Source organism: Nipponia nippon, unplaced genomic scaffold (genome assembly GCF_047370975.1).
Source record: "Nipponia nippon isolate SJK-2023a ecotype South Korea unplaced genomic scaffold, ASM4737097v1 scaffold_1, whole genome shotgun sequence".
In the NCBI taxonomy this organism is placed as follows: Eukaryota; Metazoa; Chordata; class Aves; order Pelecaniformes; family Threskiornithidae; genus Nipponia; species Nipponia nippon.
Window position 1 is genome coordinate 129,030,211 of NW_028262290.1, and position 26,286 is coordinate 129,056,496.

Genomic DNA, 26,286 nt, shown 5'->3' on the forward strand with positions numbered 1-26,286 from the left:
TTTCACATTCACATATTAGCAATATTCAATATTCATATAACAGTTATGTTATACATTTGGGGCCAAAAAGAATTAGTTTTATTTCTTCATAACCTTGTTCCTTCAAATGATGGTAAGCACAGCATTTATTACCATTCTCAGATATGTTAAAAGGGCTCTTCCTGAAAATGAATACTGTAGCTTAGTATTACGTATTAGATGGATCCAACCCTTTATTATATATATTATGTATATATCTGTAAGATATGGCCATTTTGTTCTGAATTTGGAAGACTTCTTTCCACTTGTTGCTGTGCCTTCAATGTCACGACTAAAGACAGGTAAGAAGGCAATTTCTGTAAATCCCTCAATAATTCACAACTTTGATCATTGACAGTTTGTTTAGAAATGTGTCTACGTTGTTTAAAGGAAAAGAGAAGTCAACGGAACTAAGATCTGCTAATGGACGGATCTTTATTTCATATTTTTGATGTTTACTTCTTCCCTCATTGCTTCTCTGGAAGTGATGTCACTTGTCAGAAGAAATTATTAATGCTCTGTTCCTTAGTAGCAGCAATAGAAAGTCACACGTCTTATGTGCTTCTCTTTGCAACAGAATCTGGATAAACCTCAAGCCCCATTCTTGCCAAAATTATTTGTCATTTCATCCTGTGTGAGAAACTCCTGTTGCAGCACAGGAACTGAGGCCAACCTCCTGCCCTTCAGGGTGGTATCCAAACAGTGGGAAAGATTTGCAAATATCCAATAGGAAGAGGTATAAATAAGAGCTGGTGCCATACCTCCTTCCCTCTCTGGGATTAGGATAGACACCACAACACAGCTATGATTTTTATCACCTTTGGTCATCCCATGGACAAGCAAAGGATGGGACAGTAGGACAGAGCTTGGTGTTGCCTCTTTCCAAGGTCCAGGCACTTGAATTTCTTCTTCCATCAGCAATGGCCTGTTGCTGGAGTTTCCCCTCCGCTGAAGGGTGGCAATGGCAGTAACTCAACGTCTCTTACACTGGGGCAAACTGGTGATGACTGCTTGTAGCAGTTAATATATGGGGCTTTCTAGACACTTGTTGGTTGCATATTCCTGTTGCTCACCAGCTCAGAAGTGCAGACAGCCTAGTTACAAATCACTGCCTCTCCTGTCCGTCTTGCCCGGTGGAAGAGGCTGAAGCATAGCCAGAGGTGACTGCAGTATTGGAAGACTATTAAATTTTATTGCTGCTCCCTTTGAACAGAGCAGCAGAACCTCTCCTGAAGTGACAGCACAGCACCTGTGTTTTTAGAAAGTCAGTGACACAGATTTAAAATAGAGACAAAATTGATTACTGAGGTGGGATGTATACTTTCTCATATAGACCACACGGTCAAATTCAGCAATACTTCCTTGTTTTGAAGTGTCTGCTTCAGAAGATATTCAGAAGATATTCAGAAGTTAGAAGATATCTAACCACATTCATGTTTTAAATTTTTTTAGAGGCTGTATTTTAAAACCTCTCTCTCAGTTTCTGGCTTGGACAGTTTCCTTTGCCAGAACAAGTACCCTGGACTCCTTTATTACACCAAGTTCTCAAGCTTGATTTTGAGAGAAAAAGTAAAGCCCTGTAAAAGCAAAAAAATTAGACTGAATGGAAGGGCCCAAAGCTAAGGAAGGTAAAGCTTGAAGCACCATTACCAGAGATATACCCATGAGGGCTTAGCAAAGTCATAGATGAGAAAGCTGTAAAGTGTTTAACTAGGAAAAGGACACACTACTTAGTAAGTCCCTCCTAAGCACACACTGTGAAATCTTACTCAGAGTTGCAAAGCTGAGGTTGTGGGACCTATTGAACCAAGGGATGAACTAAGAGCCAAAAGCTGCTACGTTCAAACCTGGGCTTTGCCCCTATCTCACTGTCCACAGTCAATTCACTTAATGGCTCCCCAGGTGCCTGTGTTGCTATGTTTAGATGCAAATCATATGCTTATCTACTCATCTAAGTGAAAATTCATTAAAGTTAGGGGAATTTGAAAATTCAGGCTTTGGAGACTAAATCTGATGAAATTTCTAGCACTATCTTCTCTGTATTTGTTTAATATTAGCTATATAGATGTATTTAAAATTCTGCAATTTTTAGATCCTATACTCTCAACTATCAAGACATCTGCTATAAAAGTGTGGTTAAGGCAACATGTTTTGTCTTTGATATTGTGCTACAGAAGAATGTTCAAGGAAAAAGGCTGATGGATTGAGAAGAATAAACAGTTTTTTTTTTGTTTTTATGCCGTTTCTGCTATTGTTTCTGTCTCTTCTGGCTCTGTAGTTTCTTCACAATAGCTGTCTTTTCTGCATTTGCCACTGAGATCAATAGAGATGTTAATTAAAAGAAAAGCTGCTGGAGGCTGTACTTTTCTGTTTGGGATTTATCCCAGGCCCTGGCTGCAACACCTCACTGGCCTTGCCTACAATGCCAAACTAGGCCTAGTCTTGTCTTGTCATGGACACACGCCCAGGTACAACCCTGACCTTCAGTGACAGTTACACCAGCACAAATGTGCCTCCTTAACATCCCCCCACCAGACCCCCTCCTTTAAAAAAGTGACTTCTGAGGGCAGTTAGGTATACAAAATACATTGTCCATTAATATTACTATTCCAAATAAACCATTGTGAGACCATATTTACAAAACAGCCCTAATTACCACAGCCACCCCACTGACACATCATTCTCGAATGAGACAGATCTGCACTTCTGTCCTAAATTCACTGTTTGTGCATCTTTGCCTTCCCATCTGTGAATCGAAGGAAGAAAGCATCCGCGTGTAAAGCCATGTGTGCAACACACTGTGTGTGCAATGGAAGCCGAGGTAAGGACCCAGCGGAAGCCAGGAGAAAGGACTTCACCATCTGCTGAGACACAAACGTTGACTCAACTGGGAACAGCATTTAACCCTACAGTGGTGAACAGCAGAAAAATATCCAGTGGTTTTGGTTGATAAATGCTGAATGCACCAACACAGCAGGTTTTCACTAAACCAGGCAACGCGACCACTAATGGCCCAACTGCTCTGTGTAAAAATGGTGAGGCAGACAACCAGCTCAACAACATGGATTCAGGTTCAACAGAGTATGTGCCACTAATGGAAGGAAAACTGAGAAGGACAAAGAGCAATGACATACTTTCCGGAAGCAAAAAAGGCATCCTCTGATGCTCTGCGTGACAACTATTTTCATTAGGTTCAGTGAAAGCAAGCCAAAAAAAAAAAAAGGCATCCCACTGAAAATAAAACAGACAGTTTGAGGCTCATTATTGTGCATTTTGCCTGCACCTATGTGTGGGCTGAGAATCCTTTCCGCTAGGTTTCTTGCTTTTTAAATATATCACAAACACACGCACAGACGAATCATGAGGCAGAGACCTGTCAGGCGGCAGACTAATGTCAGCACTTCAGCCTCCTGGCTGTCAGGTCTGATTCCAAATAACCTTTTGTCTTCTTGTTCCAGCTACTAAATTACAGATCAAGTGAAAAATGTAATTATATCCTAAAAGGCCATAGACAGCATCTTAAAATACACTGAACTGTGAACAGAACAACAATAATAAAAAGATAAACTAGGATTACCTGTGATGCATAGCTAATCCAAAATGCTCCATGGTCCCACATGGGTTGTTATAGAACTGTTTCCTATTTGCTGGTTTCTGTTTTGCAGGGACAAGTACCACCCCCACACCCCCCCATTTTTAGTATAATTTTGATATTTGAAGTCTAGTGAAAAAGACATCTCCCCTGTTGCAATAAATACTCTCTTATACTGTCACTGAATTCTATTGTATCTGTTTGTTTTTCTGAAGATGATGCAGAACTTGACCACTTCTCTTTTTTAAAGTACTATGAAGATAGGAATATCAAGACTTATTTTCTATACACAAATTTAGCTGCTAAATTTTTACAGTAAGAAAAAATATCAAAAGCCTATAGGAATATATTCTTTTCTCAATTACTTCTGAGTATGTAATGTTGGATGGGAAGTGCTATCAAATACTGAATTAACTTGTTTATTCATCTGATTATTGGAATATTAAATATTCAAATACTTTTCCTGGATTCTTGCACACGTCTATAAAAATATAACTATTCAAAATACTAAATTATTATTAGCAACACCTGGCAAGATAAAAATAGGTGGTGGTGTTAGAGTGCAAACCTCCACAACTGTTAACCCAATCTACATACAATCAGAAAGGCTGCTGATGGCTGAAATTTTTAACCTCTGCTTTCTTATTAATGTCATGATTCTTGCCTTTATTCAAGAATTTGAATTCATGTTTTAAAAGGAAAATAGACAGGCAATAGAATGGGAAAGCATTAATATTTTAGTCACTGTCCCTTTATTTGCCATCTTCTACTTCAAATATAATTTGCAAAAGAATCAAATTCACCATCCCCATCTGTTTACACCAAAGAGGGTTCTTCTGAGTTAGAGAAGATACAAATATTTATTACTCCATAGATAGCTCAGGCACTAGCCGATACAGTACTCCATTCCCAAGTCCAATTTTGAGTTTTGCTGCAAGTGAGATGTTCTGCTTGTGTAGTAGAAAGTCTAGATACTAAATTGAACTAAATGGACTGATTTATTCCCATTACAAAATTCTACTTAAAAGACACTGAGCAGATAGATATCTGAACTCCATCCATGTTCTAATGCGCAGTGCTTTAATCTCCCCATTACTGTCATCCAGTAAGATGTATGTACCAAGATCTCCAGGTAACCTGGTCAGAGCACTAGCCCACGCGCTCTGTGAGCTGTACTTGAGCGGATGTATTGAACAAGCTGCCTGAAACGGCTGTACGAGCTGCCTACGCGTTACCTGTTCAGTAGCCTGGCTCACCACAGCCCCAAGGCACTGGACTCTGTGGTGTATATCACAACATACTTGTCCATATTTCTAGTTCCGGGTAGCTCTAATGGGACACCTACGTGCCTCGACCCATGGCTACATAGGCTCGCTCTCATTTCAACTGGGGCAGTACCATGCCTACGTTGCAGAGCATATACTGTGATCTGCAAAGGACAAAAATGCTACATGTACCCTAACTACCTACTTTTTTTTTTTTTTATTTGCAACATAAAATTTGATGAGGAATAGGACAAGGGAAATTACAGAAAGTTTTGTATTTTCTCGTGAAATTCAATGTCTACAGCTGGACAATGCAGAGCTTGTACACTGCTCACATGTGGAGAATGAAACTTCAGCCACTGAATTGAGAGCTTATTGAAAAACCACTCATGGAAAAATTCCCTACAAAGCGTCATGTGGAAGTTATACAAATCCTGCATTGCACGCAACATCTCATAAGAAGCAAGTTATATCAAATGATGACTTGACTTTTCTGAATTGGGATTCTGCCAGCCCACAAAGAAACCACAATCCAGCCTTTTCCCTTAATTCCTGGTACTTTGAGGTCTACAAGAAACCAAATGATGTGAACAATGTCCTTGAAAATACACTCTCTTTAGTCCAGCCTCTGCCAGTATACTTCATTTTCAGCCATACTGGAAGTGCCTTAAGCTTTGTCTGCAAATTCACTTGGCCTGACATTCAGCAATTCATTATAGACCAGATGGATTTAGGAAACTGCACTGACTGGATTAATCAAATTAAAGGGCGGGGAAGAGAGAAATAAAAGGAAATGATTTTTTCCTCTACTTCCTAAAATATATAAATAAATAGAATTAATTTATTTGAAAGAGTTGTCCAGGTGTCTTTCTGCATACTTATACTGTAAAACACATCCTTGTGAATGCAGCCCACCAGTGGCCAGGGATCCAACCACTGTGTGCAAGGAGGCAGACTCGATCCACTGTTCGAATTACACACTGGTCTACTAGTATTTTCCTGAGAGCTGGGAAAATAACAGACATAAAAAACCTTACAGAACATGGGCATCAAAAGGTACTACTGAAAATGAAAAACAGGTATAAATTCATCTCTGTGGTATGAACCTGACCAGATTCTCCTGATGCCAGAGCACAGATGTCCTGGACACATTTTTGATGTCCTAAGGCAAGCTGTAAGATGTTCAGCTTTTGCCCCACCACACCCCCTGGCATCAGATAATGCAGTAACTACAGCCTGCTTCTTGTGTGTGAGGATACGATGAAAAAGGGAAGGGGAATGGGACTTTCTTCTCCCTTTGAAGAAGACAGGCATGTTTGCAGCACAGCCAGTGTCAGGCAAGGAAAGGATGTGTCCCCATAATCCTGTTCTCATAGCAAGGTCTGTTTTCCACAGTCTTCAGCACTGGCATAATGAGCACACCCCAGTTCAGACCCACACATTTAGCTCCTTTTTTATACAGCCCACTTTGCTTGTAAGAGCTCACACTGAACAGCTGTTATCAGTTCTGTTGACTCAGAGGTCCATATATGAGTTACAGAGAGCAGACTGATGGATGAGGGGATTCATCTCAGAAATCCGGCCGGTGACGGATGTGGGTCAGCAACCTACAGCTCCCTTCCAGGGAGAGCTGCAATGACCTGTGCAACGAACACTATGGATTTCTCCTGCACTAGGGAAGTTTATCTTCATAGTATCTGCAGTTAGTCCAAAGTATCTATCTGTCTTCTTAAAATATCCATAGGAAGAATTAAGAATTTTTAGAGCAGACATACTAAACATGGTATTTTTTTGACAGAGGCTAAGTGCTCTGCCCTAGTGATGGCTGTAGCACTGCATTTTTCTCAAGGATGCAGTGTGTGAAAAAGCATTTCTGTAAGCTAAGTGTATTTACTCTTTCACCGATGGAGAAGCAACAGCATACGGAAAACTGCAGCCTGGCTGTCTTAACAGGTGTCACACAGACACAGAATAAAGGCATATTTTCTGCGTTTGAGTATTTTGCCCAAACCACTGGACGTTATTACCTTAAAATACCAGCTCTGAAATCAAAAGCTGTGCTTTGCATTCACATAAGGAGAAACATTAGCTTTCCTTCATTTGACTTTTAAAATGCATTATATAGTCCTACATTCAGCCTTTCAGCCAAGTGAAAGAAGTCATGCTATGTCTTTGCATATTAACCCCCCTCTCTATTTACACAATTCCTCTGAGACCAGACCTTCTGTAGGACCACTGCCCTGTACCACACTGCATTTAATAATCTGTATATTAATACAGAAGTGACTTTGAAGCTAAAGAATAACTTTAAGACTGAAGTAAGCAATGGTGTCTTTGTGTCAAGTTTTTTAAGAACAAGATGAATGCTTGTTCAAAAAAGGCATCAGGTGGTCATGTTCCCATGAAACTACACTCATTGCACAAGCACGAATGGGTGTCAGCAGCGTAACATGCCCTAATACAGTCCCTGGAAACTCTTAAGTAAATATGCCACCTAGTGTTTAATTGGAACAATTTCATTCATAAATCACCTTGATCGATTCCTCCTAAGCTGTTTCCTGCAAGTCTAGGTGGTATAGAGTCTGGCAGAGGTACCTGGAGACGCCTTCTCCACTCCACCCCCTCTTTCCCCCCAAAAACTCACCCTACAGCTTTCTCTGAAGAATTATCTTCCTCCTCAGGGACTGTTTAGCTCCTGATGGACTCTGCCAAATGGCCAAGCTATACTCCCAGCCCATCTTTCTCATTTGAGGAGCCCACAACTCAGACTGCCACAAGCAATCCAGAAGGCACTGAGAACTGACCCTGGGGGGGTCACCCCCACTGTAAAGATCCCGAACAATTGCAACTGACTTCAGAAAAGCTGCCTTGTGCCACCAGCCAAATGGCACCTGGTCCAGCACATGGGCAAGGAATGAAGGAAGCAGGGCTTTCCACATCTCCTTGCCTGCATCACTTTGAGAAGCAGAAGCACTATTCCCAGCTTACAGCTTGCCAAAAGGGGACAATGAATTACCACAGTAATAGGTATTGTTTAGATGGATGGATGAACCAACAGATAATCAAGGAAAGAGGCTTTCAAAGTGTAACAACAACTATTTCTTTTGACAAGCAGTGGAGACATAATTCCTCCTGAGACTATGTCAGTGTTCCCCTTCCTCGCCTCTAGCCCCTGCTTAATAGCGGCACACCTGGCTTAAATGCAAGCAACCCTCTCACTCTGGACAGAAGAGATATTCCAGGTACGTACGTGGCTTGGCCCCTTTTCATGTGCTTAAAACATGCGAAATTGTCTTCTTACATTTTCTAATTGAGATTCTCTCAACGTTTCTGTCATGGACACTCATGTTTCCAGGGATTAAATTCCTATACTGAGTCACATCATAGCACAAACCATCCTGAGTTTTCAGTAATGTCTTGTTTGCACTTTTTCCAGATCAATAAAAATCTTAAATGAAACTCCCGTCCCCGCAGTACTTCATCAGCTACCTTTCCCCAGCTTATCAAACTGCTGCCTATCTTTTTTCTTTGCTTGAAATTCCTCTACCTATTTTTGGCCCATGTGACTGCGTTCATGCGCCAACCAGTTTGAATTAATGTCAAGAGTACGATTTCATGAGACATTGTACTACTTTGCTAAAAATCCAATTATTCTGCATCTGCTGCATTCTTTTCATTCAGTACTTTTGTAAATCTATCAAAAAGGCAATCAAGTCTAACTGGCAGTATTCATTCTATATAACCCATGCTGACGACCGTGCGCAGTCCCACTGTTCTCCAGGGCTGAGAATACATTACAAGAAATAGCCCATTGTTACGATTTGTACTTTTCACACCACAGCGTCCTCTTTTCCAAATATTAGCAGTTATAAAAAGCACTGGTTCCTGACCTTTGTAGCCAAGCCTCAGCTGAGAATGCTGTCAACAGCATGTGCTTCACTGTGGCCGTTGATAGTTGTCATCCTACCCAGGCTGCTGTCTTCTCCTGCCTGGCAGCTCCAGCGAGCTCTGCTAGCCCTGCGGCTGAGACTGCAGCCGACTGATAGCTGCTGACCCAGCCCACAGGTGGCCAGGGAGATCCCCGCACCTGGATTCTCAGTATCCCAGCGGCAGCGTGAGGGTACAGGCTGCTGAGCTGGCTCTCCATGGCAAGAGCCCAGATAAAACAGAGGACATTTGCTTAGGCTCTGCACCTGACTTCACTTGAGTGCCCACATGCCTTATGGGTGAGACCTTCTGCACCCCGAGTACGGAAGAAGATGCTCAGTGGATATGACATACACCTTTTATGCTCAGAAAGGATAATATCTAGAGCGTGATGGGACAAGTGCCAGTCAGCATGTAGGGACATAGAAAGCTGGCCAAGACGTTCCTTGGCAGAAGGTCTGCAGAGTGCGCAGGATATAGAAGAGGAAGAACTTAGCATATCTTGGCTAGCATTAAGCATTTCATGGAAGCCTTGGACATTAGGATTGTAGCCGCACTTGATTTATCACTAGTGAAGTGACGATTCAGAGCTGAATCATGGCATCATAGAATGGTTTGGGTTGGAAGGGACCTTAAAGATCATCTAGTTCCAACTCCCCTGCCATGGGCAGGGGCACCTTCCACTAGATCAGGTTGCTCAAAGCCTCATCCAACCCGGCCTTGACCACTTTCAGGGAGGGGGCATCCACAGCTTCTCTGGGCAACCTGTTCCAGTGCCTCATCACCCTCACCGTAAAGAATTTCTTCCTAATATCTAATCTAAATCTACCCTCTTTCAGTTTAAAACGATTATTTCTCATGCTATGATTACACTCCCTGAAAAAAGAGTTCCTCCCCATCTTTCCTGTAGGCCTCCTTGAAGTACTGGAAGGTTGCTATAAGGTCTCACTACAGCCTTCTCTTCTCTAGGCTGGAAGGTACTCCCCTCCCATGGGGAGGAATCAAATAACTGCTCCTTAGCTACAGTTGGTAAGATGTCTTTATCTAGACAGGGTGAATCAGAGCCTAAATAATATTTTTTCCGGCACAGAAAACCACAGAGAAATAGGACTGGAAGGTACTTTAGGAGGTTCTTCTCCTGCCTGCCTCAGGTATCAGTGCTACCTGTGCCATTTCTCCCAGATGTTTTCTAATGTGTTTCTATGCCTTATGATGAGGGAGATTTTGTCACCCCCCTCAGGCACTCCATCCCAGTGTTTCACTGTTCTTTCTTTTTTTTTTTCTCCCTTAATAGCTAACCTGCAATGTTCATCACTGTACTTCAGGCCTATCATCTCTTGTCATGTCCGGCATAAGCACAGAGGATAGGTTATTTTTTTCCTCATAATTAGCCAAGCAAATGTATGACCTAAACAAGCACATCACCAAACCAAATTTTCTAAACAAAATATAACGGATAAATATTAGTCACTATTTAAACACTTTCCTTTTGACACTAATTCCAAGTCCTCCACTAACAGAAATGAGTCTCTCTCTAATTCTTAAGAAGTTGAACACTTGTCTTCCAAGATCAAAACATGGCAGTTTAGAGGTGCTTGTAAAAGCTTAGTGCCTATTCCTACACAGCGTCTCAAGATTCATGCGAGATAATCAACTATAGATTTTTACTTAAAAAATGGCTTTTCATTTTCCAGTGACTAGACAAATGAAATGTTTATGCTGAAGGCTCCATCCCAATCCCTATGGAAGTTTGTTTATACTAATTTAATACCATCAAACTATGCAAAGAGTATAAAAGCCAAGACAAGAAAACCTCATATAAGGCTTTCATTTTTAATACATCAAACTAAGCATGGGTTTTATGCAACAAACATTTAGCATTATTAGAATTATTAATATGCTTATAACAGAAAAATACCCAAGAGGAAATGATTAATTTATGCATTCAGCAGAGCCTAGCTGCAGATATAGTACTACACTTGAAGAGCCAAGGAGCATTTACTTTAGGACTACTATAAGCACTTCTGGTGTATCTAATAATTTTTAGTGCTAATCTGACATTCTCATTTGAGAAAATTTCAATCTACAGTTGTGGTATTCGGGTATGAAGTTTTTGCACCGCTTCCATTTGGCTACCTTTCTAAAACACTGGATTGGGAAACACTTTGGTGGTAACAAACTTCATGTTCACCTTTGCTCCATATGCTTAGCAGTGCCCTGAACAAGCTCTCTTCAGGCATAATCATATCACTTTTTCTGCTTAAGGCAGAAGTCATGAATCCTAAGCTGACAGTAATAACATAACATAAACCAGGAACCTGTAGAGATGTTAACAGCTCAGGGAAGCAATGTAAGCAAATACTTTGCAATGGAACCTCTCTTTCTCTCAATTCCCTCAATTTTTGTTACTGTTAAAATGAGCCCAAATTATTCCTCTCAAAAATCCTTGCCTAATCAGGCAAAACATTAGGTATTAGTTAGGAATGCCACTGTCAACTACAAAGCAGCATCCCTTTTCCTGCGCATAAACACAGAAAGCCAGAGGGAAGGAATTGAAAAAGATACTTTCAATTATTTTACTTTGGTAGCTTTCTTATTTTTATTTCTTATATATTGCCTATTTCATATTTATGATGCTTTAAAACAAAAAAGAAGTTGTAAAGAGACACAGCTGGAAAATACAAAAGAATGCCAACATTGAAAGGCAAAAGAAAACGATCAGCCAGCTATACTTTCAGTAAGATGGTATTTGTTACTCAAAATATAAAACTGCAATTAAAATACATATACTGGTAGATCTGCTGTATTCATATAAACTCTCACTGTGGTATAATACCAAAGAGTATTCTGGATAAAATCAGTACTGAATTGCTAACAGTTATTTAAAGAAGACAGTTGGGTATGTAGTTAAGTACTCATGCCAGGGCATGCTACAATTAAGTACATACATGTGGTAACCTGTGTGTAGAATACCACTCTTGCAGGACAAGCCTGACTGACTGATGAAAGGAATTAATTACTCTCAAAGTCATTTTAATGTATAAGTTTGTTGCTTCTAGCAGCAAAAATGCCACACGCCCTTTATCACTGCATGTATTACTGCAATCTGCAGATAAAGGCCACCTTCGTGTACAGGCTTTATGTGGCTGCTTACCAGTGTGGTGTCTGAGCATCTTCCAGGGAAAAATCAGCTGGGGAGGAGTCCCTTGTGAATTCTGTGGATATGCTTATGGCAGTGAAACTGTAACCCCTAATAAAAGATGGTGGTGGGTTGTTGATGTCCCTGTAGAACCAATTTTAATCTGTTTTGAAAAACCAAATTTTAATTTGTTCTGACCAAGCACGTTGCAGAAACCAGGGAGTTGAAGACAATGTAAAACACACCGGGTCAAATTATCAGTGCGGTTCCAGCCCAGAGGACTGCTGGAAAAGATATTTCTGCTCACTATCCTCTTCACCCCATGATCTGCTGCCAGGACAGCCCTGCAGCCCTCGTGTGGAAGGAAATACTCAACACCTGGACAGACATCCCAGCAGAGAGTTAAACACTAGCTAGCAACCTGTAATAGGATCATTAGAGGTTTAGAGGAGCTGCAGAATGGGAAGAATAATGAATAAATGAAAGACTGAAAAGATTTCTTTATCGTTGGCTAACAGCAGTACCTGTAGCAAATTCAATGAAGGGACAAAAATGGAGTGGTAAGATGAGGCTAAAACGCCTTCAGAAAGGGACGTGGTGTGAATAACAATGTAGAAGTGTAAATACTTACAAAAGTTGAACCAAACCAGAGGTTCTCTTAAAAGTGGCTGTCTCCCATGCAGTTTTGATGTAAGGAAAACTGTAGTGCCCCTAAAAAATTTAGTTCTATAACCAGATTACATCTCCAATTAAGTGATGTTAGGAAACAGTTTTTCCTGGAAGTCTTGCATTTTCTTCTGGGGAAACTGTGTGTGAGCAGCATGACTAATGAGGACAGTAATACCAACTCCTACTTCTAGCAAAGTTATTCTTCCTTTTCTGTCACCTTTGCCTTAATAGGAATAGCTTTCTTATCTGTCTGTTTTTTGTGTGGGATTTTCTGCCAAGGAAATCTACAATCTTCCAGACTCCGTAATATGCTTACCATTTCAGCTTTTAACTTCTAGCTGCAGTATTAACTATGGGCTCTGTCATTTGCACTTAAATGCCCGGTAATGAGTTCCAGCAAAACAGATAGAGAGGTTACCATGTCAAGCAGCAATACACAGGTTTCTGCACTGTCCTGCTGTTAAGTGAAGACTCCACACACAGCTCGTTCTTGGTTTAGTTCAAATGCTTCACTATTCTTTACAGACCATCATCGTTACATGCCTCTTGCTGCTCCTGGTGTGTACAGCCAGAGAGCAGAACAAACCCTCCATCCCAGGCTCCAAGCAAACTCATATTTCATGTACAACTGGTATGTTTGAACTGACTGAGCCAGATCCTACTTGGAGAGAAGTTGATGGGAGCTTTGCCAGGATTCGAGTAAGCACAGACCTGGCACTGACAAAACCTTCCTTAATCTTTACTGCATTTACCAACAGTTTGTCCTCTGTCAGATAGGTTAAGATCATTCTTTTTGCAAATACTTTAAGCTCAACTGCTGCCAAAGGTTTTCTTGAACTCCAGCCTGCCATTTTCATCGCATCTCCCATGCTAACATGAATACTTGAGAAGCTATAAGGCAACCACAACCGAGGAACTGCTCCTGCGTAAGGCCAGCACAGCAAAAAAACAAGGGGCCAGCACAGCAAAAAAACAAGGGGCCAGCATAGCAAAAAAACGTGTGGGGCACAGCCTTTGCCTGACACAGGGCACTGTGTCACAGCGTCCAGGTCCCACCCAAGGCATGGGGTGGCTGTGGTAGTGCACAGGGCAGGTCACAGGAGTGGGAATGAAAGTGCAAGAGCAAGGAACCAGGACGGTTTCTCATCAGCAGCCATAACAGCTTTTACCTCCTTAGAGCATTCATGTAACTCCAGCTTGCATTTACTTCCAACATTTCAATTCTTTGAATGTATTTTCCCAAATTACACTTGACAATGTAGGATTAAAAAGGAAGAATTTTTTCTCCTAGCCTGGGACACAAGGACCACTGACACAGAAAAGGCAGCAATTGCAGGATAACACGATATGTGATAGCGATAAACGTTTCAGAACTACATATTTTACTGACAGACTACTGCAATTTTCTCTCTCCTACATGTGAAGATTAATTTCTTACAGCAAGTTAAATTTCTCCTACATTCACGAGTAATGTGAATTACTCATAATTAATTATGGTATGTACCAGTACCAGGTACTTATCTGCCCTACATCATCCAGTATATGTTCATTTGCCCCAAGTACAGCATTCCATAAGCAGAGCAAACACGAAGCAGGTGATCACAACTTGCCCAAGCTTAAATCACAACCCTAAACAGACAACATACAATCTTCAAATGTTCTTTGCACAAAAAACTATTTCTCTGTCCAAAATCCTTTTTGAAGCTGGATCCCATTAAAACAAGAATTTCCTACACTGCTAAGAAAGTATTTGCAGCATGCTGTTCTCCCACAACACTTCATTCCCAAAAATCACTGTGACTCCTTTCAAATTAAAGATCTGTTAAACTATTCGGACTAAAATTTGGAATCTGTGTCTACAAATCTAGCACCTCTTTAAAGCTAGATGGAAATAACTTTCGGATGAAATGTCGGCATTAAGTATCTTAAAGCATAAACATTTTCTTAGGCCTGTTACAAAAAACATTGCATAAAAAGGCATGAACAACAACAGCTTAATCCAGCCCATGCATCATACCCGCCTTCTGGAATGGGCATGACTCCACTAATTACAACCTCGAAGAAATTATCATTATGGGAACAGACAGGTACCCCAGGCAGTACTGAGACATTTCATCCAAATGCATGCTCCTCCCGCCAGCCCGTGCCTTGGTGGCCGCCTTCCATCGACCTACCCCACGGGGACCAGCGGCGCTGGAGTGACTGAGACATTGAATAATCTCCGCTGTCACCGTGGGATGCGACCGAATGAGCCGACTTCCTGGATGGTGTTAACAAACCCACTAAGGAGACAGTGCCTTCAGCTGCACTTTCACACTCTGGAATTGGTTTCAGGATAAAACAAAATCTCACTTGTAAAAAACCTAATCTCTAAGAGGAGTACTGATGCTTAACCTTAGAGCGCTGAATTCTCATGTTCCTCTTGAAAAATAATGGAGGTTTCTGTCCTCCATGTATGGCTTTCCCCCGCACTCCATCATTTTGGAAAAATTCAAAACACTCCAGACAGCACTTTGAAATAAACCAGCTCAATTACAAAAAAAAAAAGACATTTTACCTGTTCAATTGACCAGAGAAAACACACCTTACAAAAAACGCAATGATTTTTCATACATGCAGCAAAGAATACTGAATATTCATTCACTTATTTCTAGGGGTCTGAAATTTATAGGAGTAATTGAAGTGAGTGAAGGTTTTGATTTGTGGGCAGACCATGCCCTTTGTCTAAAACGCTGTACAACGCATGACAGCCTCAAGCAAAACATCTGATATAACTCCCCTTGAACTACCATTTCCCCATATTATTTTTATATTTTAGAGGACTTCTAAAGTTTACATAAAAAGGAACATGAAATTCCCTTTATCCTCCTCTGTCCCTAAATGCTATTACTGACAAATGCTCGGTATTTGCCTACTTAATTCCAAAGTCCAGCCCATACTTTATCTGAGATTACTGTGAGGAAGAAATGGGAATGATGACCCCTGAGTCTTTGTCTGCTACCCAAACCTCTCACGAGCTACTCCCAGGAACATATGAAGCAAAAGCAACCATGGTAGGCTTCACCATATAGACCTCCGTGCATTTCTTCCAGCTGCTAATAATTTCGCTGAAGTAACCTTTTTTTCACACGGATTTCTGCAAGATGATGGAAAACTACTGGTACCAGTAGAGAAGCCCACTGGGAGTCCTAATCATTAACAGCGAGGCCTCAGCTGCTACAGTAGGTCTTCAGCCTGTGAGCAGATCACCTTGCCTATTTAGCCCCACTCCTCCTGTAGCTCTGATTGCTCCTACTCCTCCTGGCAAGAAAAATATGTTAGAAGCAGCTGCTATTTCTCCTTCTGCTGCTTCCCCTCAGTGGGGGGAAGGCAGAGAGGGTTGCCAACAAAGTAATGGCTTAGCTGAAGCCAGCTATTTTTACATGACAGCGCAGCCACACAGCCCAGTCTTGCAGGCTGCTATTGCCTGCAAGTACGGAAATTTAGATGAGCACTAATCCTTGTAAGGTAAGGACCCGTGATACTGCCTTTTGCATTGTGAACCACCTCTGAGGTAAATAATACTTTACTCACTTTCATTTCATTCAGCTGCAACACAAAAGAAGGCCTCGTCAGTCTCTTTTCCCAAGTAACAGGTGATAGGATGAGATGAAATGTCCTCAAGTTGCACCAGTGGAGGTTTAGATTGGATATTAGGAAAAATTTCTTCACCGAAAGGGTTATCAAGCACTGGAACAGGCTGCCCAGGGAAGTGGTTGAGTCCCCATCCCTGGAGGTATTTAAAAGATGTGTAGACATGGTGCTTAGGGACATTAGTGGTGGACTTGGCAGTGCTAGGTTTACAGTTGGACTCAATGATTTTAAAGGTGTTTTCCAACCTAAATGATTCTATGATTCTAATCCAATCACTAATGAGGTCCAGAGGTGTATTTTCACTATGAACAACAAGTGGCATCAAGACCAAACATTTTCAAGCACAGGTACCTGCAACTAAGGAGGCAGCTCTACAGCCACTTTAAGCCCATATCATCATTATTTGAGCTGTCATCAGAAGAAAGTCTTGCCCTCTACTTTATGCTGTGTTTCCACTCATATGAGGTGGATCAAATAGCAGATCTGGCTGAAAATTCATGTCATTCTTCTGGCTGAGATAGTTTTAACCTGGAGCACTTTTTTAGTGTCCCCTACTGTGTAGCTGCATAAAACCGTACATCAGCAAAAAGGAGGCTGTGAGGGAGAGAGGGCAGGGGTCCCTTCAGCAACAGTTTGCCTTCTGTTGGTCTAAAAGAGTTTTTTTACAGTCCTCACTCAAAACTGCCCAGCCTGAAAAATGACATCCAACCCCAAGCACAACAGAAAACACAATCTGTTAGGAAATACATGGTACTAAAACAAACCCCTCTGAAGTCTTTGAGAACACTTTGAGAGATACAAAAGACCATTGCTCCTCAACTGCAAGAACTGTAAGTAAAACTGAACACAATTTTGAAATTGTGTTTTTCCTTGTACAAAATAAATAAATCTCCTGATTTCCTAAAGAATGTAGCACGATTTTCAACTGTCATGATTGCTTTATTACACTACAGTCATGTAATAATATTTACAGTCATCCCAATGATGGTCCAGTATTTTCTCGATATAAAAGAAACTTTTCCAGAACATCCTCTGGACCATTCTCCTACCTACACAAAAACACATAAAGAAAAAAGTCTGTCACACTGCACTACGTTTATTTCTTATTGTGCCTCAAATAAAGTCTAAATTCACTTTCTTGTGCCTGTTAGAGCATTTTAAATCAACCAGTGTCCAATCACAGGAATCAACTGAACAAACATGAAACCTGTCTCAATGGCATCCACTCCTCTTGCATATTACAATACCATCCAATTGAACCAAAACTAGTGTCATCAGTGGATTCATTTAGAAATAAAACTTGAATGGAGGACTTGTTGCTGTGCCATTCTCCAAAGGACTCCCCTGCAGCAGTATGCCTTGCCTAAAAGATGTCATTGCTAATGGAAGTAATTTGTTATAGAGGATGAATAGGTTTACACGTCAGGTCAGTTACTCAAGCAATTATTATTACTGAGAAATCCAAACTAGTATAATCAGCCAATGCAGATATGTGAATCCAACAGATAATTATGCTAGAAATGTCCTAGAGTGATGAGGATACATGCAAAAAAGCTGATCTCTTTTCATGCTCAATATTACTGTATGACAGCAAATTCACTCCCTGCTTCCCAAATACAAACCGGCTCTAGTTCCCAACTAGCTAGCCAGCACACTGAACACTAAAATCATCAATCACACTGCAGGACTAAGCTTACAAATGTCAGTAAGGTAATTCAGCATAAACACTGGACTAAAAAAAAAAAAGTTTTGTTTGACAGTTCTTACTGCCTTACCACCCGGGAAATGAAAATATCCTCATGTCACTGCTTACAAGACTGTTTCTCATATGTAAAAGAATTTCTAATTTTACATCTTCAGATGGCTGCTAACTGCACAAAATTCTCAATTTATCATCATGTAAGTAAGTCCTAGTTCATACAATGCTATGGGACATGGGCGCCTGAGAGAAAGAGATCAAGGAAAGCCCACTTCAAATGAGAAGAGCGAAAGGGAGGCAAACACACAATATACTAATTTCAGACCCACGAGAAGAAAAGGAAGAAAACACACAGTATCCCAATTTGAGACCCATCCACCAAAGACTTGGCAGAAAAGAGGAGCTTTGGACTGTGAACGGAAAGATAACAAACTTGAGCTGTGGTGAAGGGTCAGCGGGAACCAGTTTCAAAAGCCTACTGTGGAATATGCTTGGGTATACATGGACAAAGAAACATAACCTGCGAACAATTTTAGATGCAGTTCCTAAGTTAGATGGTGTATATATATATATATATATATTTACACAGTGAAAACATTTGCATTTGGTACTTATTAGAAAGCTTTCATCATAAGCTCCAGTCAAATATTTGTTTGGAGCCAAGATCACATTAATAGGATATAAACTTTTCAGTGGGATAGTAATACTTAATGAAGTATAGAAAAATAGAAACAGGTCTTTAAACAAAACACTTTTTTCTCTCAGATTTGATAGAAAGACTGGTATTAATTGCCAAAATTTTAAACTGAATACTTACCTTTTCAACCGGGGTATTTTCTTCACTCGTTACACTTGCTTTTCTTGATTCATTTTTTGTTCTGCTCAGCCTCCGGGACACTTTTTCTCTAAGCAAAGTGGCATATCCAATGTGTTCATAAATGGGGTTTGTTGTCATTTTGGAAATATACTCAGAAGCCTTTGTTTCTATATACAATGTTATCAAGCCATCTGTAACCAGATCATGGATCGATTCAAATCTTTTCTCCCCGACGAAGTGCTTCCCATCATAGAACAACCTGTAGTTTAAGGTCTGATTACCAAATCTGCAAATATGAGAAAAAAAGGGGAGAGAGAAGAAAGAGAGAGGGGGAAGAGTGAGAGGGAGAATTCATACTAGCAAAACACTCAGGATGTAATTTTGCTGACGAGTCTATATGTCTGGATTACATATGGAATATGCACAGGGCTGCAACTGGATCTCTGTGGAGAGACCACCTCAAGTTCAAACCCAAACTTGACTGCATCACATGGATGGGGCTACAGAACTGAGGCCAAGTCTCCGCAACAAGCTACGTGACCCAGACATATGTGGTTTAAATCTAAATCATAAAGGGACTACTGCAGCGATCAGAAAGGCACGTTTGCATTGACAAGACATTACACTGGGATGCATAATTGTGTTAAGGGCTCTTCCATCCCGAAACGTTTTTGAGGTGCAGAAAGCGGATGCTTAATTTACAGTCAGTGAAGAGACAGAGGCATCTCTAGCAAGTAATTAAAATCCTAAGAGTCTCAATCACCCTCTGGCAGGAAGCCAGGGAGACCGAGCTCCTAATTCAGGGGCTCAATTAAACATCCAAAGTTCTGTGGGATGACTCTGGCCCTACTTATGGCAGGTGTAATCTATGGGTTTTTTTTAAAGTGTTTTAAAAAGCAAAGTGCTGTAGTAGCACATTTGGTTTATAACACTGAGTTTGGAATCCCATTCTTGATTAAAGGACTCAAAGATATGACATTGGGTTAAATGGTCCTTATATTGCACTAAATGTGCATGTCTCTGCATACTTTGTTGGACATTCAAATCAAACTGTTTAAGCCTCTTTCTTACTTTTTTGCCCATATTTTTTGTATGAATTCCAAATTTATAATCAAATTCAGTTTTTGATTCTACAAATAATGATCCAGATGGATTTAGAAATCATGCTGTTGGGTCAAAACAACAGGCACTTTGCCATAATCCCCATCCTTTAATAGTTCTTTTTATTCTGTATTTTGAAATCTCTCTCCAAAACCCTAAAAAATTACATTTGTTCTTTTTCAGCTGACGGAAGTTGCTTTTAATTTACACCACTTTTTAGTTGGCATGACTCACCAGCTTTTCCAGCTCTACCATCTGCACATCAATATGAATTCTGAGGATGATTTCAGCACCGTATCACAGCTACTTGGGGTAAATCCTTCAAGGATTTTTCCTTCTGGCTTACCAGCAGAAGAGTAAAAATGCAGACTTTTATTTTGTGTATATCTCACAGAAGTAATAATGCCATAAAAAATGGAAAACATTGCCCAGGAGCTTGTTTTGTCACAACCCAATAGAATATCTTGTCCTCTTGCCATTAACCCACAGCAGGTTTAAGACTATTGTGTGGGCAGGTTTTGAACGGCACAGCTAAGCCAGGAGCGGCTGTATTTTCAAGGAAAGGCACCTGTGAGGGGCAGTGAGGTTGTAGCTTGGGCTCCCACTGACTTTTTCATTCAGTTGAATAGCAGACTCTTACTTCTTTGAGCAGCAGCATCCCATGCTTCACACTGTATTTCTACAGCAAACTTGAATTCCAGTTAGGGAAGAAAACTGAAGTCCAGTGTGCTGCCCCTTTGACAGCTGGTCAGCCACTGGACTTCACTATTTTCCAGGTTTATCCAGGGTTATTATCACTGACGGTTGCCGATGTTTGCGTACAACACATCACTGAGCTCAGAGGACAACCTGGCTGTGTCTTCTGCCGGGACACTCTCCTGTTCTGTACTCACTCACATCTCTTACACAGTTTTCAAGGAGAAGCTCCATCTTTACAACACTCAGCTCTAGGGAGCAAAAATTTTGAAAGCAGGCACAGTCTGCTTCTGAAAAGGAACTTCCTAGCCAAGTGCTGAGGGAGTGACTGAATTGCTGCAGTACTGTGGTGGTCAAACTGCTGACAAGAGGGTGTAAATATCCCACTGACACCATGAAGTGTATTAAGTAACGGCAGACACAGACTTCACTCAAAAGGGATGGATATAATCCCCTCCATTAAACACATTTACATTTGAACTATAAGCCTCTATTAAAACAGCATTTACCTGAGAGCAAGAGTATAGCAGCCGGGTTGCCGCTGGCTTTCTCTAAGAATATATGCTCCTTCTACACCAGCAAGTATTTCATCTGCTTGCTCCCGAGAAATGATCCCGTGAAACCTAAGGGAAGACATTTCAGTGACTTACAGAACAATCCGACCAGAAACACCTCCTCCTCCACCCCAGAAACCATTTGAAAACTTCTGCACTGCAGAGCATCATGGTCTAAGCCATCAGGACAGCGTCCAAGCACCTAAAAGTGGCAGCACAGTCATCCAGCCTGGGCAAGTCCAGCACAGAGGCAAAACAAAAATTACACTGTATATGCAGTTTCAGTCAGTACAGCACTCAACTGCACCCAAAGATTTTTTTTTCTGTAAATGCCCCATCTTTTCACAACTTTTTCTCTTCCACCACTCTATGCCTCACTTCCTTGTTTCCTTTCTAGTGGTCTTATGACAGAATTGAAAACTAGGCACAAAGGCTTTTTTTTTTTTTTAATGGAAATTACTTAAAATTAAAATGAGAGGTCATTCTTATTATCAGTTTACTTAATTTTTATATTCCTCAAATTTGTAAGGGAAATTGAGACAAAAAATGGCAACAATTATTCAAAATTCTATTCTGCATATATTAAAGAAGAAGATGATACAGAGTAGCCTTGAGAAAAATACTGTTTTCTTCATTTCAATGAGTTCCTCATTCAGTGTTGGAAAAAAGCAATACTTCTCTGATTCTTTTGTCATTGATATTTTAAGAAAGAAAGAGGCCCTAGGATGCACAGTTAACCTTACGATAATCAATATTTAGCAGTGATCTTTCCATAAGTACAAACGCAGTCTTTACAGCAGTTTGAGTCCTAACTCCTACACACATTTTGCTAGCTGATAAGTCTCCGAGGGTCTCCTCAGAGGTTTTGAAAGTTTCTGGTTTTGCTGCTGTCTGAAAAAAGGCATTAAAATGTACTGGCCTTCAGCATTTTCTCTTTTCTGACAATACATATGAAGTGGCACATTTCTAACACTGCCTCTGGCTCGGTAGTGAAAGAAAAACACATTGGCTGTAAATACCACTGTTGTTCCGTTCTCTTCACGTTGTCTTTTCACAACTAATATACGTTGGAAATATTAGGTTTAGGTGATCTTTCCAGAGTGACTTTCTATTTAAAATGATGTAAACTGATTCATACTTTCTGTCTGTACTGGAGGGGGACACACTCATTTACTGCCACATGCAAACTGAAACGAGCATCCCCTAGACGACATAATTTAAGCATGTCTTTACCAGTAAACTCATGGCAATTCATAACTCTAGTTAAAAATAACGAGCATAAGCTATTTGCCACCAGAAACTCATTATAAAATATAGCAGGCTTTAGGTTAGATATTAGGAAAAAAGCTCTCCTGGTGATCAGTTTAAGAAATCACTGGGACAATATACTTGGGGCACCTGTGAAATTTCTTTAACCATGGATGGTAAGCACTGGGTAACCCAAGCTTTCTCACGGATATTTTTGGTACATTTTTATAAGGGCATAAAACCAGCTTGTACACGGTACAAGCTCCCCTGAACTCAGACGCCTGCCTCTGACAGCAGCCAACAAAAAATGCTTACAGAAAGAGTATAAGAAACAGTGACATATTTCTTTCACTTCACATCCCTGTCCATCCATCATTGGCTTAGCCAGAAATTGTGTCTGATCAGCTGTGACCTTACCCTTCATGAATTGAGAATCTCACTTGTAAACCCTTTAATATCTTTATGCTTTTGGCCTCCGCAGCACCCCACGGCAATGAACTTGAGAGGGACACTGCGCATGTCCCTCTCTTGGACACCCACTGAGCAAGACCTGTTCATTTTCCTCCTGTAGTAGGAGCTGCATCCCTTTACTCCATCGTTGTTGTGCTCCGCTGTACCTTTCATTTCTTCTCTAACCTTTCTAAAAAGGAGGGAGGAGGAAGGGGCAGAGAGGGACCAGAACTACGTGCACTATTTAAAATGCAGCGACATCGTAGATTTATATAGTAATATAATTATGTTTTTTTCTGTTTCTTTCCCTAGAAATTCCTGATTCTCTTTCCAAGCACTGCTGAGCACTGAGTCAATTGGTTTTATAGGACTGTCGCAGTGGTTCTGAAATCTTTCTGAATGACAATAACTAATGTGATCTTGCCTGGGCAGGTTCACTGAGGTGACTTCTTACAGCTCCTGCCAGCCCTGCTGCTCCACAAACCCAGAGTATGTCAACAGCCAGGCAAGCTCCTGGATAACAGATCGCGGTAATGGTTTTACAAGTCCTGCTGTAGGAAGCGTGATGGGTTACTCAGCTAGGCACCGTCTGCAGCTCTGTTTTACTCTAGTGGCTAGATCTGAATTCCCTGTTGTCAAAGATAATATTTAAAAAATGAAACTTCAGTAATTGGGGCAAAGCTATTGGCTCTTGAGGTTTCTGATGCTAGAAAAGGATCATTAAACACTGATGATTTGTCTGGGATGGAAAAAACAGAACATGGGATCTAAGTAATTTAGCTAGCGATAAGGGCTAGGGCCTCAGCAGATTATCCTAGTAAAGGCCAAATGCCAGATCTGGGTGGTTGCTGCAGTGGCTGTGCCCTTCAACTTCACCTGCCCAATTCTCCATGACAATGCAGAATCCAGCCCCTTTCAAGCTATTTATTGGCAAGACGACTGCTGAGCACAAAGGAATTATACTCTAGTGGTCCATTACTTTCCTCACAATAAAACTACACCTCTTCTTTGGGTATTTCGGACCTTGTAACTTTAGCAGGGAGAACAGCATTTACACCTGCAGTAGTATACACGCATACTTCCACAACCACGTAGGGTGGTGAAAGTATAGGAACATACAGAAACAGGCAGTGAGAGAGGCAAGCTGCTTCTCTCCTCCCCAGCCCATTGCAGGACCACTGGGAGGTTAAAGCGACATCCAAAATAAAAGGAAGAAATACTCCAGACAATAGTTTTTTCCCAAACTGTCCTGAGAAAAACAAAATAAACATGCAGGCTCACATAGCAGCACAGTCCATGGACTGTGAGCAGCAGTACTTGACTGTAACATAGCTAAATTATTTGGCTTTCAATATATTTAGCTTATTGAAGTGAAAGGTAAAATATTTTATCAGACCTCCATTGTGTCTTTTTTTTTAGTTCTAGAACAACAACTTTTGGATACACCCAGCAGATATTTAAAAGAGGAAAATACTTACTCTCTTCCATAATACTTTGGTCTGTTCTCCACCTAAATTTTGAAAGAAAGGAAAAAAAATATTAAAACCTTACTCAGTTTTAAATAAACTACATAAAAATAAATTATACTTGATTATTAATGAGAACTACTGCACCCATCTAAGTGACGAAATTCTGCAGATTCAAAACTGTGACTGGAACAAGACTACACAGAAGAACAGAAAAATGAAAACAGAAGAGGTGGTTTTATTGATGGATTTCTCGGAAGAATAACACATATTAATGGTGAAAAAAATAGACATAATTGTATAAAAAATATATAATTGTATAATATCTGATCACACAGATAAAGAATAGTTTACTGCAGTTTTGCCAATCTAATATTTATACTATTAAATAAGACTATTTTTGTTATACATGCTTTAGCTTCTTAAAAACATTTTTTGCCTATATACGGCAACTAACCAAAGATAAAAAATGTAACATTCTTGGGAGAAACAAGCTTTCTGGATTTAGATCTAGTCTTAAATTCCTTGAAGTCTCAAAAACTTGCGGGCCTGATCCAAAGTACACTGAAAGCTGCTGGCAGGACTCCCAATCACGTTAAAGAGCTTTGAACCCAGTTTTAGGAAAGCCGTGTTCTTATCCAGAAACGTGGGCTGCGCCTGACACTTCGACTCGTTTCTCAGACCCCAAACTTTTGGCAAGTTTGCCAAAATCGAGCTGCCCAGCCCCTGCTTTCAGCTTTCCTCAGGCCGCGTCCCCAGTGCCGGCAGGGGGCACGGCTGCCCAGCCTTTCCCAGCGGGGCTGGGGCTGAGCTAGCTCAGCAGGCAGGCAGCCTTGCTCCATCCTTACGTCCCGGACTATCACACATTCATTTTCAGATTTTAAGACGTATTCATGTATATGCACCCATTTAAGTGTCTCCCTCTCCAGTTATGGCACTTATCAATAGCGTCATCTTACCGGGCTGCAACTTCAGCCAGCATTTTCATGCATAAGCATGACAGAACTTAATCCAAGATACACACAAAGTCTCCTGATTATTAAAAAAAAATACCTGAGTGAGCGCATAGCTGAGTAAAGCTGTCCGTATCGATGGAATTACTGCATCATACATAGCGACACACACATATTAAAATTGTGGTTTCAAGACTGTTTCATCCTTTAGGAGAAAACCAATGAGTTTTCACCATTTTCTCTGACTGGAAACAAGGACCCTTGTTCTCATTTTGATTATATCTCATTATTTCACTCATAAAAACTTTACATTGATGAAGGTTTTTAATTTCTGAATAGCACATGCATAAATGTGACATTTTTGATTCAATAATCTACACACCACGCACTAAACCAAAGCAGCTGACTTTCTCCCCTGCAGTCACGAAGGCTACAATACAGCGCAAGATGAAGGAAAGTCTGTACAAGATAATGAGAATCTTCAACGGAAGACCTACGGGAGTTCAATCAAGTTCTCACTGCGCTTCTTTCCCAGCTCGGCATTTCTTTTCCAGCACGACACTAACAATAGCGGTATCATACCCTTGAAACTCCCGCCTAGGAATAATACCTTGATGCAAACATTTCTGAGCTCCGAGGGGCAGGAATAAGAGGAAAAAGCAAACGCAGAAGTGAAGAGAGAGCAAAATTAAAGGAATTGCCAAGTGCAGGTGCTGTGTTTCTATGTGCATATGCGACAACTCAGAGAAGAAAGTGCATGAATTCAATTTTTTTTAACTTTATATTTTTATAAGTAAAAAAAAAAATAAAGAAAAAGCCATATTACCTCAGAAAGGAGGTTGTTCATATGTTCATCTTTAGTAGCGCTACATGACTTTATTACCTTGGAACTGTGCTGCCTTCCTGTCATCCTTATAGACCTTAATGACCCCCCCAAAGCATATATTTAGCTGGGAACTTAATTAAAAAATAGGTATCGGAAGCTGGCTGAGGTGAGACCACCGCATGCAATCTTCTCTTTTATGGAAACAAAGGCCACTCAGTACATGAAAATGGTGA

The 26,286-nt window shown here is 40.7% G+C and overlaps 1 protein-coding gene across 1 annotated transcript in view; it reads right to left on the reverse strand.

Annotated features, from left to right (window-relative positions):
* Positions 1-26,286, reverse strand: part of CHN2 (chimerin 2) — a 165,131-nt gene that overhangs the window by 50,515 nt on the left and 88,330 nt on the right. Inside the window, exons 4-6 of the mRNA XM_087772315.1 lie at positions 24,287-24,318; positions 21,066-21,179; positions 18,760-19,045 (exon numbers count right to left, since the gene is read on the reverse strand). Coding sequence (XP_087628441.1) covers positions 18,760-19,045; positions 21,066-21,179; positions 24,287-24,318 — 432 coding nt within the window. The remainder of the gene's footprint in view (positions 1-18,759; positions 19,046-21,065; positions 21,180-24,286; positions 24,319-26,286) is intronic.